This window comes from Triticum aestivum, chromosome 5D (genome assembly GCF_018294505.1).
Source record: "Triticum aestivum cultivar Chinese Spring chromosome 5D, IWGSC CS RefSeq v2.1, whole genome shotgun sequence".
In the NCBI taxonomy this organism is placed as follows: Eukaryota; Viridiplantae; Streptophyta; class Magnoliopsida; order Poales; family Poaceae; genus Triticum; species Triticum aestivum.
This window is the reverse complement of record NC_057808.1, coordinates 244,093,886-244,106,825: the sequence shown is the minus strand read 5'-3', so window position 1 is coordinate 244,106,825 and position 12,940 is coordinate 244,093,886. Positions and strand designations below refer to the sequence as shown.

At 47.4% G+C, this 12,940-nt stretch overlaps 1 protein-coding gene across 2 annotated transcripts; it reads right to left on the bottom strand.

Annotated features, from left to right (window-relative positions):
• Positions 1 to 5,156: 5,156 nt before the first annotated feature.
• LOC123120439 (alpha-L-arabinofuranosidase 1) lies at positions 5,157 to 12,303 on the bottom strand. 2 transcript variants are annotated; one of them, XM_044540434.1, is made up of 18 exons: positions 12,007 to 12,303; positions 11,323 to 11,533; positions 11,118 to 11,172; positions 10,548 to 10,744; positions 10,191 to 10,312; positions 9,756 to 9,903; positions 9,490 to 9,559; positions 9,237 to 9,382; positions 9,111 to 9,156; positions 8,978 to 9,030; positions 8,431 to 8,575; positions 7,413 to 7,531; positions 7,242 to 7,313; positions 6,485 to 6,588; positions 6,236 to 6,292; positions 5,945 to 6,137; positions 5,719 to 5,862; positions 5,157 to 5,542 (listed from the first exon to the last, which is right to left on the bottom strand). In XM_044540434.1, the coding sequence occupies exons 2-18, from the start codon at positions 11,503 to 11,505 to the stop codon at positions 5,420 to 5,422; spliced, it is 1,977 nt and encodes a 658-aa protein (XP_044396369.1). In that variant the 5' UTR covers positions 11,506 to 11,533; positions 12,007 to 12,303; the 3' UTR covers positions 5,157 to 5,419. The 2 variants fall into 2 exon arrangements, with proteins under 2 accessions (XP_044396369.1, XP_044396370.1); XM_044540435.1 differs by lacking the exon at positions 12,007 to 12,303 and having other exon boundaries at positions 11,118 to 11,206.
• Between the last annotated feature and the right edge of the window lie 637 nt (positions 12,304 to 12,940).

The window sequence follows — 12,940 nt, the reverse complement described above, 5'->3', positions numbered from 1 at the left end:
TCAGATATGCTGCATGGCAGCTCCGCAAATACCCCTGGAGAAATCCGAATTCAAATTAGTAAATGTGATTTCCTCCTTTCACATACACGCTATGCATAGACAAAGCCTTACCAGTCGCAATCTTCCTCGCCTCCTGAATTTCCTTCAAGGCGCCCTAGGCTTCCCCCCGGGCATCACTTGCGGCTTGGTGAGCTTGGGAGAGTTCGGATTCTTTCCTTGATAAACTCTGCTCCAAGGTCTCGCATTTCTTCACGGCCCCTTGAAGCTCTTGCTCAGCTTCAATAACCCTGGCCTCGTGTTTTTTGCGAAGAGCCTGCTCTATGGCTGCTTTCTTCACGGCTTCGGCCAAAGCCTTCTTAAGAGCCTCAATTTCGGTCGTTGCCCCTAGAGCATATCATAAAAATATTTTCATCATACAAACTTAATCATTCGCGCTAAATGCGAACAAGGTTTCTGCATACCTTGGTTATCCTCCAACTGTTTCTTCACTCGGCCGAGTTCTTCTTCGGCCCGCTCCAGACTATGTCTCAGTCCGGAGACTTCCTCAGTTTGAGAGGCGGCAGTTGCTACAGACGCCTGCTTATTCACATAGACATATTCTGTTAGACTTCTGCGGTTGATTATTTGATCCTCTGTTCGGCTTTGCTTTCCGAACACCAAACAGAGCATCAAGGGCTACTGTCTATACCGTGATATTTTCTTATAATTTTACTACATACCTCAAAGCCCGTTATAAGGCTGATGCAGGCTTCATTCAGTCCACGCTCAGCGGACTGAATCTTCTCAATCACAGTACCCATAAGGGCACGGTGTTCTTCAACGATGGAGGTGCTCTTTAGCGCCGCCAATAAAGTATTCGTCACTTCTGGTTGGACAGAAGTTGCCGGCGGAACAAGCGCACCCCCTCCAGCCGGCGGGGGTTGCCTTCCTGATTCTGGAGCCGTATTGGTCTCTGGGATTGTGTCCGGCTAGGGGCCGAATTCAAGATAGCCCCCGCCATCGACATCCATGGGAGCTTCTTCTCCCGTGTGTCCGGCCCTTGAAGCTGGACCCCCTGGCGCCGCCTTTATCGTCTTCTCCCCCCTCCTTGGCCTGGGTCCCTTTGGGGCGACACCTCGATGTCGTTCGCTTGTTTTGGGGAAGGGGCCTTCGGGGGTGTCCCGCTGTCCATAGCGTCCGAACTCAGTAAATCCTCCGATGAGGATTGTTCGGTGCGGGACCGCGCCGGACTGTAAAAAGCATGGCTCAGATTAAAGCATTATGCCATGGTAAGTCTGGATGCACAAACACGTTCAGATTGTATATACTCACAAGTTCACCAGGGGCTGGTCCCTGGGATCCCACTCCGGGCTGCTGTCGGCAGCGGCGGTGGACTCCTCCGCAAAGGGAGTTTTTCCCTTCTTAGGCGACTCGGCCTCCATAGATGTGGAGGCCGTCCTTTTCTTTTTTCCCCTCACTGGGGATTGGTCTTCCTCCTCTTCCTCGACCTCTTTGGGGGAAGAGCGGGCATCGGAGTCTTCGGGTATTGCGTCCGAAGTATCGCGGCGACAAAGGCCGCCCCTGGTCCTTTTGGCCTCCTTTTCGGCCTTCTTCTTCGGTGCCTTGTAAGGCGCCGGGACCAGCATCTTGCTCAGAAGTGGGCCGGCCGGTTCTTCTAGCAGCGTGGACGGACAGTAGATCCGCCCCGCCTTCTTCGTCCAGCCCTGGGAGAGTGGTGGAAAACTCATCAAGCATTTCCCTCGAGTTATGCGAATAACACTTATGAATTGTCAACATACAATGACTTACCGGACTTGCGGGGCGGGATAGTTGGTACCCGCGGTCCTCGGCGGAGTCCGGCCACGATTTGCCGGACTTGAAAAGCACCTTCCAGATGTCCTCGTGCAAGGAGCCGAAGAGCTCTCGCAGGGTCTGGTGCTTGGCCGGGTCGAATTCCCATAGACTGCAAGACCTGCGTTGGCAAGGAAGGATCCGGCGAACTAACATCACCTGGACTACATCGACAAGTTGGATACTCTTGTCTTCCATATCCTTGACGCGCGTTTGGAGCACCGACAGTTCGTCGGGCAAAGACCAGTCAGACCCTTCTTGGGCCAGGACGTAAGCCGCAGGGGAGCTCCGGATCAGAATTCGGGAGCGGCGGCCCATTCCGTGCCGCGCGGCTCAGTGATGTAAAACCACTGCTGCTGCCATTCTTTGACAGAATCATAAAAAGTACCTGTTGGCCATGTGACGTTGGGCATCTTGCTCACCACGGCGCCTCCGCACTCGGCGTGATCACCGCTCACTACCTTGGGCTTCACATTAAAAATCTTCAGCCATAAGCCGAAGTGTGGTGAGATGCGGAGAAAGGCCTCACACACGACGATGAATGTCGAGATGTTGAGGACGGAATTGGGGGATAGATCATGAAAATCGATCCCGTAATAATACATAATGCCGCGAACAAATGGGTGGAGGGGAAATCCTAGCCCGCGGATGAAATGAGGGAGGAATACAACCCTCTCGTGGGGTTCCGGAGTAGGGACGATCTGTCCCGCCGTTGGAAGGCGGTGGCTAATTTTCTTGGCCTGATATCCGGCCTCCCGAAGCTTTTTGATATCCTTCTCCCGGACGGTAGAGGCCATCCACTTGCCTCCTGCTCCGGATCTAGACATTTTCGGAGGGCCTTTGTGGGCGGAGAAGATGAATGCTTGGGCGCTGGAGCTCGAGCGAGAGAGAGAATGGATGAGCAGGGGAAGAAGAAGGCGTGGGTGAAAAGGGGGAATCCTTATCTCCTTATAAAGGCGGCAGGCATCCTGTGTCTCCCCGCTTGACTCGCTCATTCCCCAAGCGCCGCGTTAATGGCGCGGTTGGGTTACCCACACCTGTATTGATGAGAATCCCGTAATAAGGGGACACGATCTCTGCTTCGACAAGACGTGCCAATGAAACCGCCTCGCAATATGTGCAGTTGTTGGTTGAGAAAAACGGTTCGAATAATGACCGGGCCACGACGTGATGTCATGCTATGAAAAGTTGTCAGCAGATTAGATTTGTGGAATATTATTCTCTCTACGGTGGTATGTGGAAATTGTTTTGCAGAGCCGGACACGATCCTTGTGTTCAAAATCTTCTATGGAGTATTCGGAGAAGGAACCCGCCTTGCAATGCCGAAGACAATCTGCGCGCCGGACTCATCGTCATTGAAGCCTGGTTCAGGGGCTACTGAGGGAGTCCTGGATTAGGGGGTACCCGGACTGTCGGACTATATACTTTGGCCGGACTGTTGGACTATGAAGATACAAGATTGAAGACTTCGTCCCGTGTCCGGATGGGGCTCTCCTTGGCGTGGAAGGCAAGCTTGGCAATTCGGATATGTAGATCTCCTTCTCTGTAACCGACTCTGTGTAACCCTAGCCCCCTCCGGTGTCTATATAAACCGGAGGGTTTAGTCCGTAGGACAAACAACAACAATCATACCATAGGCTAGCTTCTAGGGTTTATCTCTCCGATCTCGTGGTAGATCAACTCTTGTAATACTCATATCATCAAGATCAATCAAGCAGGAAGTAGGATATTGCCTCCATCGAGAGGGCCCGAACCTGGGTAAACATTGTGTCCCCCGCCTCCTGTTACCATTAGCCTTAGACGCACAGTTCGGGACCCCCTACCCGAGATCCGCCGGTTTTGACACCGACAATCCCCCCCTCCCCACACAGTTAAAATCTCACTTTTATGGAAATTAACTTTGAGCTGATCAGGTGGTCAGCTCTATCTGCCGCAAGAACTCTTCTCGTATGTGGTTGTGGCCTCCAAGAGGAGGCGCGACTGCTGCAACGACGCTTGGTTCTCCTCATCGGAGGAGATGACGATCTCCTGGTCGGAGAAGAGCTCAAGGGCCCTGGAGAACGACGGTGGCGGTGCCAAGATCTGAACGATGGTGCGGAGCTGGAGCTGCCTGCCCGCCGCCAAGATTTGGACGATGGTGCGGAGCTAGAGCCACATGCCCGCGCGAAGAACCACGACTTGGGCATAGTGGATGGGGAGAGGAGGTGTTCAGAGATGACGAGAGGCTTAGCGCGGAGAGGAGTTTGAAGCGATGCAATGTGGACAATGCCGAAACACGACTAAAAAAGGCGCGGTGGCCCGGTGAAGGGATTGGAAGCCAGCTTCAATGCGGCACAACAGTCAAAGTAGGCTTCCCGGCCGCGTGTGCCTGCATTGAAGCGTCGTTCGGTGCGTCGCTCCGACCGATATCAATGTTGCAAAGTCACGTCCATTGTGGAGCGGCGCTGACCGGTATGAGCGTGCGGCAATCGCTTTGCGCGAGAGGGTTTTCAGTCGAGAGTGTTTTCTGGTGGGACCAGGTTGTTGGACACGTGTGTGGCGGTGGTCCAAACGCTCGCAAACCCCCCTGTTTGCCTTCAATTTGCATGAAAGCGAACGCCTGAACCGGTTCATGGACCGATAGGGTATCAAAATGTCCATGTCGGTTCATGGACTGATAGGGTACCAAATGCGTCCGAACCATGGGCAGTTTACGGGTCCATGTTGAAAATAAGACAAAGGTCAATGAAAGTTGTGCCATTCTGTCAACTTTTCTGTGATGAGAGGATTTTGACAAAATGACTCACCGAGGGATACCGATCCAAATCCTGCAACATATGAGTTGTTGCGGTGAAAAACTGCAACAAGGGCTCGATTGCAAAAATCATAAAAGATAATGCTAGGTGTGCCCCGGGGACACGCGTCACATGGATGAGACGGCGGACGCCCGCGTGTGATTTCCAGCTGAAGCCAACTACGCATACGCTAGTGGATAATCTGAAAAAATACACCTCCTCAACAGCCGTTAGATCTGGTCCAACCACCGGTCTTAACCCCATCCTCATTATTGCAACAAAGAAACATTCAAGTGTTGCAGTTCTTTTTGTGTGCTCGCCTTTTTCAACATGGATGATGTTGCGGAAGGATTTTTGCAACATAAATAATGTAGGAAGAACGGAAGCTTAGGAGTAACACGGGAGGTAATTGCCCTCGAAGGATCTAGATCCAGATCCTACAACATACGAGTTGTTGCGGTGTAAAAACCGCAACAAGGGCTCAGTTGCAAAACTGTAAAAGATAATGCTAGGTGAGCCCCGAAGGGGACACGTCACACGGACAAGGCGGCGGAAGCCAAGCTTTTCCCAAGAGACAAACCTTTCCTTTTACCTTCACCAAGAAAAACTGAAAATGTGCTTTCAGAAAAGAAAAGAAAACAAGCCTGACGTGATTTTTATTTACGCCAGTATTTCCTTCATGCCACACCACCATACACACATGATACAGTGCTTTATCAGGACACAAGCGCGCGCACTGACCCCTCTCCGCTCGCTGTTGCCGGTGCTTTGCCCTGCCCATCGTTCTCTTATTCTCCAACGCCGTGTCATTCGCTTCACATCTCCGCTACAAGCCTGGACTGCGCCAGCGCCAGGTCGAATGCACTGAGAGAGTGGGGAGGCAGCGTCACCTCCATCTCCTCCGAGGCGTTACGCAACTCGATCGTCACCGGCACAACCTGCATCGTTCATCATTGTCAAACGCAAAGCGCATTGGCTGCTTCAGATGAGCTGACCAGAACAAACAGACAACAGCATTTGCAATTGCCATGCCTTCAATCATATCATATCGGGCAACGGGATCTACACTTTGCGACGCATTTGATCTGAATGCGAGCAGAGATCGGTGTGATACCTTGTTTGGGTTAGCGAAGGAGTTCTCGTCCATTACACTGCCAGATGTGAGAACAGTGGCGGTGGATCCGAGCGCATTGATGCTGCCCTGGAGCCCAGTTGCCGAGAATGTAAGGCTCACGGCATCTGGCCCAAAGTTCACAACCTGCAAATGCATGAGCTTCCGAGATCAGTACAACTCCGTCCAGATATCGGCTACGTCTAGGATGCGAAAAGATTTTACTTGCCTTAACTCTCAGGAAGCTGTTCTCGTCATCATGCCACGTGATCACGGATGCTGCCAGCGAACCAGAGTAGCTTGAACTGATTGTGATGGGATGGATTGTAGCGCCGCTTGATTCACGGAAAAACTTCTGCATCCAGTAACTGGGAGTTCCATATTGCTGCCAGGAGTTGAAGACGATAGCGTCTGGGTTCCACCTGATTGTCACGTTCAAATGTAATTATCGCAGTTCTAAAATAATCAACATGAACATGCGAAATGTTGAAGAAAGAGCAAGCCGCGATTGATAACTAACGTGCGGTCGTTATCATTTATGAAGAGCGGTGCATAGCTTGCCATATGAACAACATCACTGTAAGAAAAGAAGCGAATGGTCAGGTAACTCAAAAGTAAACATCACTTCATTGTTGCTAGTAGAATGCAATAAATCTCCATTAGGTAGACTCGATGAGGAAACGTAGTGTCAAACTTTTATCCATGAAACTCAGGTGCAAATCACCCAACAACAAAGTGCCAAATAAAAAATATTTTGAAGGAGAATTACCTATTCTTCTCCAGCCCAGTAAGGAAAGCGGCCTCTGCCAATGAAGCAAGAAGACTTCCTCTGCCGGCATCGTTTCCTGTAACAGCATACTCGCTAACAAAAGCCTGCACCCAAAATTAGATTCACAAAGATGCTTAGTGTGGCTAACCAGGATGAGGCGATGCCAACACCCAAGGCATCTACAGTGATGTAAATAAGTAAGAGAATGCATCAAATTCCCAAGATTTCTCCACAACATATGAAAACATCACGCGGTCAATATCCTTCTTACTCATCCTCATGATATTCATCAATGAACTTACATTGGCAAATTGCATAACATATTTAGGTGTAGTCGGCAGAACTGTATGACCCCCCCCCCCCCTCCCCTGGCCTAATTTAGCCTATGTTCAGCACTTGATGCTAGAAGTGGTGGCTTTTCTCCTACATGGCTGATTTTGGATTTCGGTTGCATATAGGACCTGGTAAAACATCCATAGCAACTGGGTGTCTAGTTCAACCATTTTAGGTGAACTGATAATAAACCTAAACAAACATGGAGTGTTACATAACTAATATTAAGAACAAGAGAACCATTTTACAGTAAGCGTACGTCAACAAGCTAGGCTATCCTAGGAACGCCCCTTGAAAAATATGAGCAAGTTGTGAATTCATATAAAAGGTAGTACCATGAAAACAAGAGCCTTTGCAAGGCTGTTTCACAGGCATCTTTCTGCAACATAAAAAGGTCCACAAAGCAATGACAACTAAGGCATACCTTGGGCCCACTACGAGAGGTATTGTCAAATGTATTCTTCATGGAAAATAGTGCCCTGGAACCGGTATAGACCTAAAAAGAAGAAAAACTTGAGTGCTCGACCTTGGTGAGGTAGAATTATAGTATCTATACAACAAGAAAGGCAAACAGATCTGGTAGCAAGTAGCGTACATGGAAATCATATAGATCAGCAGGATGGTCAAGTGGTCCAGATGAACCATCACAGTTTGAAATCATCTGAATGTCTGGATAGGCCTCTCTTATAGCATTGTAGAACTTAAGGTAGTTACCTGTTCAATAGAATTAGAGAATGTCATGTATCTAAAGACATCATATCAGTAGTAAATAGTTGTAACCGGTGGTTCTCTATAGTTCAAGTAAAATTTATACACTACAACAGGGAGTTATGGTAAGATAGAAACACTTTACATGCAAAATCAACCAAAATAATTAAGGGGCAGATAACTACTTTCGTGTTTTCTTAGCTGTTGGGAACATATCGGTTTATCTCGGGTACAGAATGCTCTTAAAATACGAGCATTAATCCACAATATCAGTGTCTGGTCAGCGTTGGAATGAATCACCTGCACTGAATCTAAACCTTGGGACCTTAGAAACGCGATCATTGCTATCTACCAGAATACACTGGACAGTAGTCTCCCCATTATCAGATGGATGCAAATTCTTCTTCCCGCAATCAGACCACTCAGATGATGAGTACATATTCTCTTAAGTTTAAGGGATTTCTATTTGATATCTATAGGCACTGCTCAGCCTGATAAAATACTAGAATGAGAAACATTGCCTCATCAAAAACTTTGACTTGATATCCCTCTCTTCCGCATACTTGGAAATGCTTGACAGAAAGTTGAATGGTTGATTATCAAATGAGATCGTTAGCTTATATGGGTAGGTCGGACAAATTTGAATTATGTACATGATGCACCTTGCATGTTAATATATTCTTGTGATTTTTCATATGCACAAATGTGACTCTCCGCACGCAATCACGAAATCACATATTGTTTTCCTTCGATTACATATGTTATTTATTTTAGTAGATATATCATGGTCCAGCTATGCTTCCTGCTCCTTGATTGTACATCTTAATATTGTGCACAGGGCATTAAGTGTGCAGATTACCACAAAAAAGACTTCAAGTGTGGAATGAATGCAGTTGAAATTTTACCACGGTAATTTTCTTTCCCACAATCTTCATTTCCGATTGCAACATATTTGACTGGGAATGGTTCAGGATGCCCCATTGCAGCTCTAACAGAACCCCATGTTGATTCTGCACTCCCCCTTGCAAATTCTAGACTGTCCAGTATATCCTGTAGAGCAGATGATAACAACAGTTCCATAATAATGAACCTAAATGGTGAGTTATGACAACTACCTAAGCCTGCAAACGAAATTGGAATCTCTTGATGAGTGTGATACTATTCACTATTCAGAGAAACGTACAATTAACTTTGTGTTCAATATCATCTCTATTTCTCAGCTATGTTAATAAGAAACTAAAGAAATAAGACCAACACCATCTCTGTTCCAATATTGATCAGCAAGAAAAAAGAATTTTACTATTTTAGGCCACTCGAGCAGACTCATCATACATATTTCTCCTGTTAGGTTCAGAGTAATAAGGTTTCTAATCTTCAGATATGCCCAGAAAAGAAAATGTATTGGTCCGCTCTGCTAGAAAATTAGTTGGGAGTTCAAACTTCAGGACATACCTTTACGAAAGGAGCAATAGCAGTAGTATCAACTTCATCATGGTGGCTGATTCCTGATAATTAAGGAAGAACTTTCGTAAGTAAGGAGGGAAACAGTAGTGATCAAAGATATAAGATATCTAGTAATAATTACCATTGTTGAATACCCAGACTGGGGCAGCACCGAGGTCTTCAGAAAGCTTTTATATAGATTTCAAAAGTTATATATAATTAAAGGTAATAACAGAAAAGGAAAGGGTGAAACGTTGTAAACAAGCACCTGAAGAAACTCATAATATCCGAGGCCATCATCCGTCCAGTAATTCCAGACATCCCCATAGTGTCCAGGCCTCTCTTCCCATGGACCTATAGAGTCCCTCCATCTGAATGCGTTTCTTAACCAACTGCCTTCAACAAAGCAACCTCCTACAATAGTTGCATGTGATCTAGTCAATAATCCCACATATGTCTGAATAATGTATGTGCAAACATCACGAATTCGATTTTTTCAATCAGAAGCAGTTTCAACAAACCAGGGAATCTCAAGAACCGGGGTTTTAAATCCAAAAGCATGGATATGAGTTCTGTGCGGAAACCGTGCCCCTGAGAGTACAGAGAAATTTGGTATGTCAAACTCTCAGATAAACATATGCACCACTGGTATATTCATATACTACAATGATTTAAAAAAAATTAAGTTGAAGTTTCTAAGTTTTAACAAGATTAAATTCCAGTATAGCTTTACTTGAGATGTACTAATATTCTGAGTATCAATATTGACAACAAAAGTATGATTTACGTTGTATGTATCCGAAGGCATGAGTGATACTTGATCAAGCCATACAACTCCCTTTGTCTTAGCTGTTATTTGAAGTCTTGAGGTTCTGTCTGTTCCTTGAGCAACCAACTTCTGGTCCAATTTTATCCAATTCGATCGGCCGAGTACTCTGCAGAAGTGCAAACCTTTCCTTACTGTTAATCAGTGGCACAGCTAGAGAAGTACTTCGGGGGGTGGGAGGGGTGGCAAAAGGCAAATCTGAAGATCGGAGGGGGCAAAACACTATTATTATTTTTCCATCTAAGCCCTCCAAATATGTTTTTTCCTTCACAATTATTTCTCTTTCAAAGGCTGGGGGTACAGTGGCCCTCTCTGGCGTACACATACCTCCACTAGTGTTGCTAATAGTCAAATTTACTCGTCATGATGTCCAAATTTGAGAGAGAAGATGCTAACCGTATGGCAGCTGAAGCCAGAACTCGTAATCCGTCAGAGCTTGTTAGTGAAACTGTCATTTCTATCATTTCTGGTGACTTGGCATGCATAACTAGATTGTAGGTCTTCCCATCCTCTATGTTCTGGAGATTGGAATGATAATTATGATGGCATTATTGGAAAGCAAACAAATGAAAATGCAGTATATTACATAATGTGCACAAAATTTTGACAAACACGACAGATTGAAAGCTAACATTACCTGAAAGCTACACACAACATGCATGGTGCTAGTTAATTCTGGTTTCATGAGGAAAAAACGCGAAGTAACAGCAGTATGCTATGATTAATCAACCTATGATCGACGTAAACTCATACCATGCCCCAGAACCCAGGGTTGTAAATGCCAACACCGACAGCTGGGCAGTTATCACAGAGAACCTCCATTCTTAGAGCAACCTTGTTTCGCCTGAAACATGACGTGCGGTCTGTTCCCACAAATATGGAAGAGTCATCTCCAATGATGGACCATGGTTCAATATTTGATGGAGTATGGGGGCCTCCAGCTTCAAAACCTGGATCATAGGAAAACCAAGTTATTCTAGACCTTGAAAATCAACAGCAACTTAAGTGAATGCCTATTGGTTTATTCAGGATGTGTAAGATGGAATTTCCGTAATTGGACAATAGTCATGACTGACTTGAAGATGTTGTGGTAAAGTAGAGTTGAATTCATCATGAAGAATAGGTCAATAGGGAATTGTAACCTTCAGACAATAATATTTAAGGGTAGCTCTTCTAAATTTATTCTATATACTTTCCTTTGTCAACAGATATAGTTCCCTGTTTAAGTTCAGATGTTCAAATGGACTGGATTGGATAGGAATGTTGCCACATGTCAGTTTTACTTCAAGTGTTGTGTATTAGAATTGAGAAGTATTTAAGTACCTCTATTACTAACAAGCTCTGCCCATATTCCACCAGCTCCTGCATGGTTGATCTCCTACATTATTAGTCAATCCAGTTGAAGTGAGAACCTGATGGAACATAATTGGTACAGATGGATTATTCTGTGAATGCAGTGAACCTAGAGATGCCTGCAAAGTGCCACGAGAAAAAGATGAACTAACAAGATCTGCATCACTTTTCTCACCTCAAAAAATATTCCAAACAGCGTATCAGGGATCTTTCGAGCAAGGTGCGATGAGGCATCAACACCAAGGCTTGCCACTTGTGTGATCTCAAATTCTGATGCCGAACATTTGCAGCTCACGCAGAAGAGAAGCAAGAAGCAGAGAATAGTACGGGTACGACAGAGCGTTTCTTTGGAACCCATACGCTCCAAGTTCTAACGACTAACCAATCTGTCAGTTTGAACAGATAACAAATCAGGATACATTATGCAATGCCAATCACGTCTTTTGATGGAAATTATAAGAACAAACTACTCAAACATGTCACCACCAAATTATAAAACGACAATAAGGCCGACCCTGGCCATGGAGTCCTGCCAGGGTCAGTTGGCATGTCCAAAACAACACCTATCTATACAACTTAACCAAATAACTTGCCACTCTATACTATTTGTAGAGCATGAAGTTTAAGAATTAAAAGGCATTTATTTACAGATTATACAACTAAACACTTGTTTTTAGACAGGAAATGGGAGCTGAATTCAAATGGTCCTATCACTGGTCGAACGAAAGCACAGACATGGAGCAATTCTCTTGTATTGGCCATTTCATCGAACAACTCATCTACGAAATCAAGAACCGAAGGAGTAAACAAACAGGGCCAGAAGCAAAGAAAAAGATCGCAGTTCGAGGAGGGTCCTCACCAGGCAGCGCAGGTCGAGGAGTGAGTGCGGGGTGCAGGGAGACCCGGAGGCTGCGGCCTTAAGTAGGCGAGGCCGGAGGCGACCCGCCGGTGGCTTCGGAATGAAGCGCGCGGGGTGCACAACGGCCTCCGCCGTGGGATGACGGAGGCTGGCGGCGCCACGGCTGGTTGCTTGCCGGGGTGTGCTTCGGCGGCGGCGTCAGGCCACTGACACGCGTGGGCCCCGGAGCGAGCGGTGGTGCCTATCCGCATCGCTGTGGCCTTTTAATTCGTGCGCGGCGCATTCGTCGTGGCAACGATCCGTCCAACGGCTTTGGAGACTGAGTTTGTCTGTGGCCGTCATACAAGGATGCTCTTGGAGGAATTTTATAGGAAAAAAAATTGAAGTGACATTTTGTGCATGTCTGTCCCGACATTTCGTCGAACACGTAGCGTGCAGGAGAGCTCGCGGCGAGGAATGACGCCGGTGCACGTTGACCATGGCCGGGACGAGCTGCATCGACGCGAGTGCGTACGAGGGGCGCCTGGTGGCCGTGACACCTGCTCCAGCAACACCGGCTAGGCGCGAGGCGAGGCCGGCGGTCGAGCTACAACGCGGAAGTGGCCGGGCGCACGAGCTCCAATGCAGAGGCACGCGAGCGAGACGGCACGCGGGGGCGCGAGACGAGGTAGGGCGAGCGCGGCTCGGCACGGCGGCTGGGCGCGGCGAGCTCCAACGCGCGAGCGAAGACGGCACGACCATGGTCGCGAGACGAGGTAGGGCGAGCGCGGTTCGGCGCGGCACGACAGGGGTGGCACGGCTAGCGCGACCAGCATGGCGGCTGGGCGCACGAGCTACAACACTCCGCTGGCAGGGGGCACGAGCTCCAGGGCTCCAACGAGCGAGCGGGAGGCGGCGGGCACGCGACCTCCAACGCGGAGGCAGGGCAGAGAAA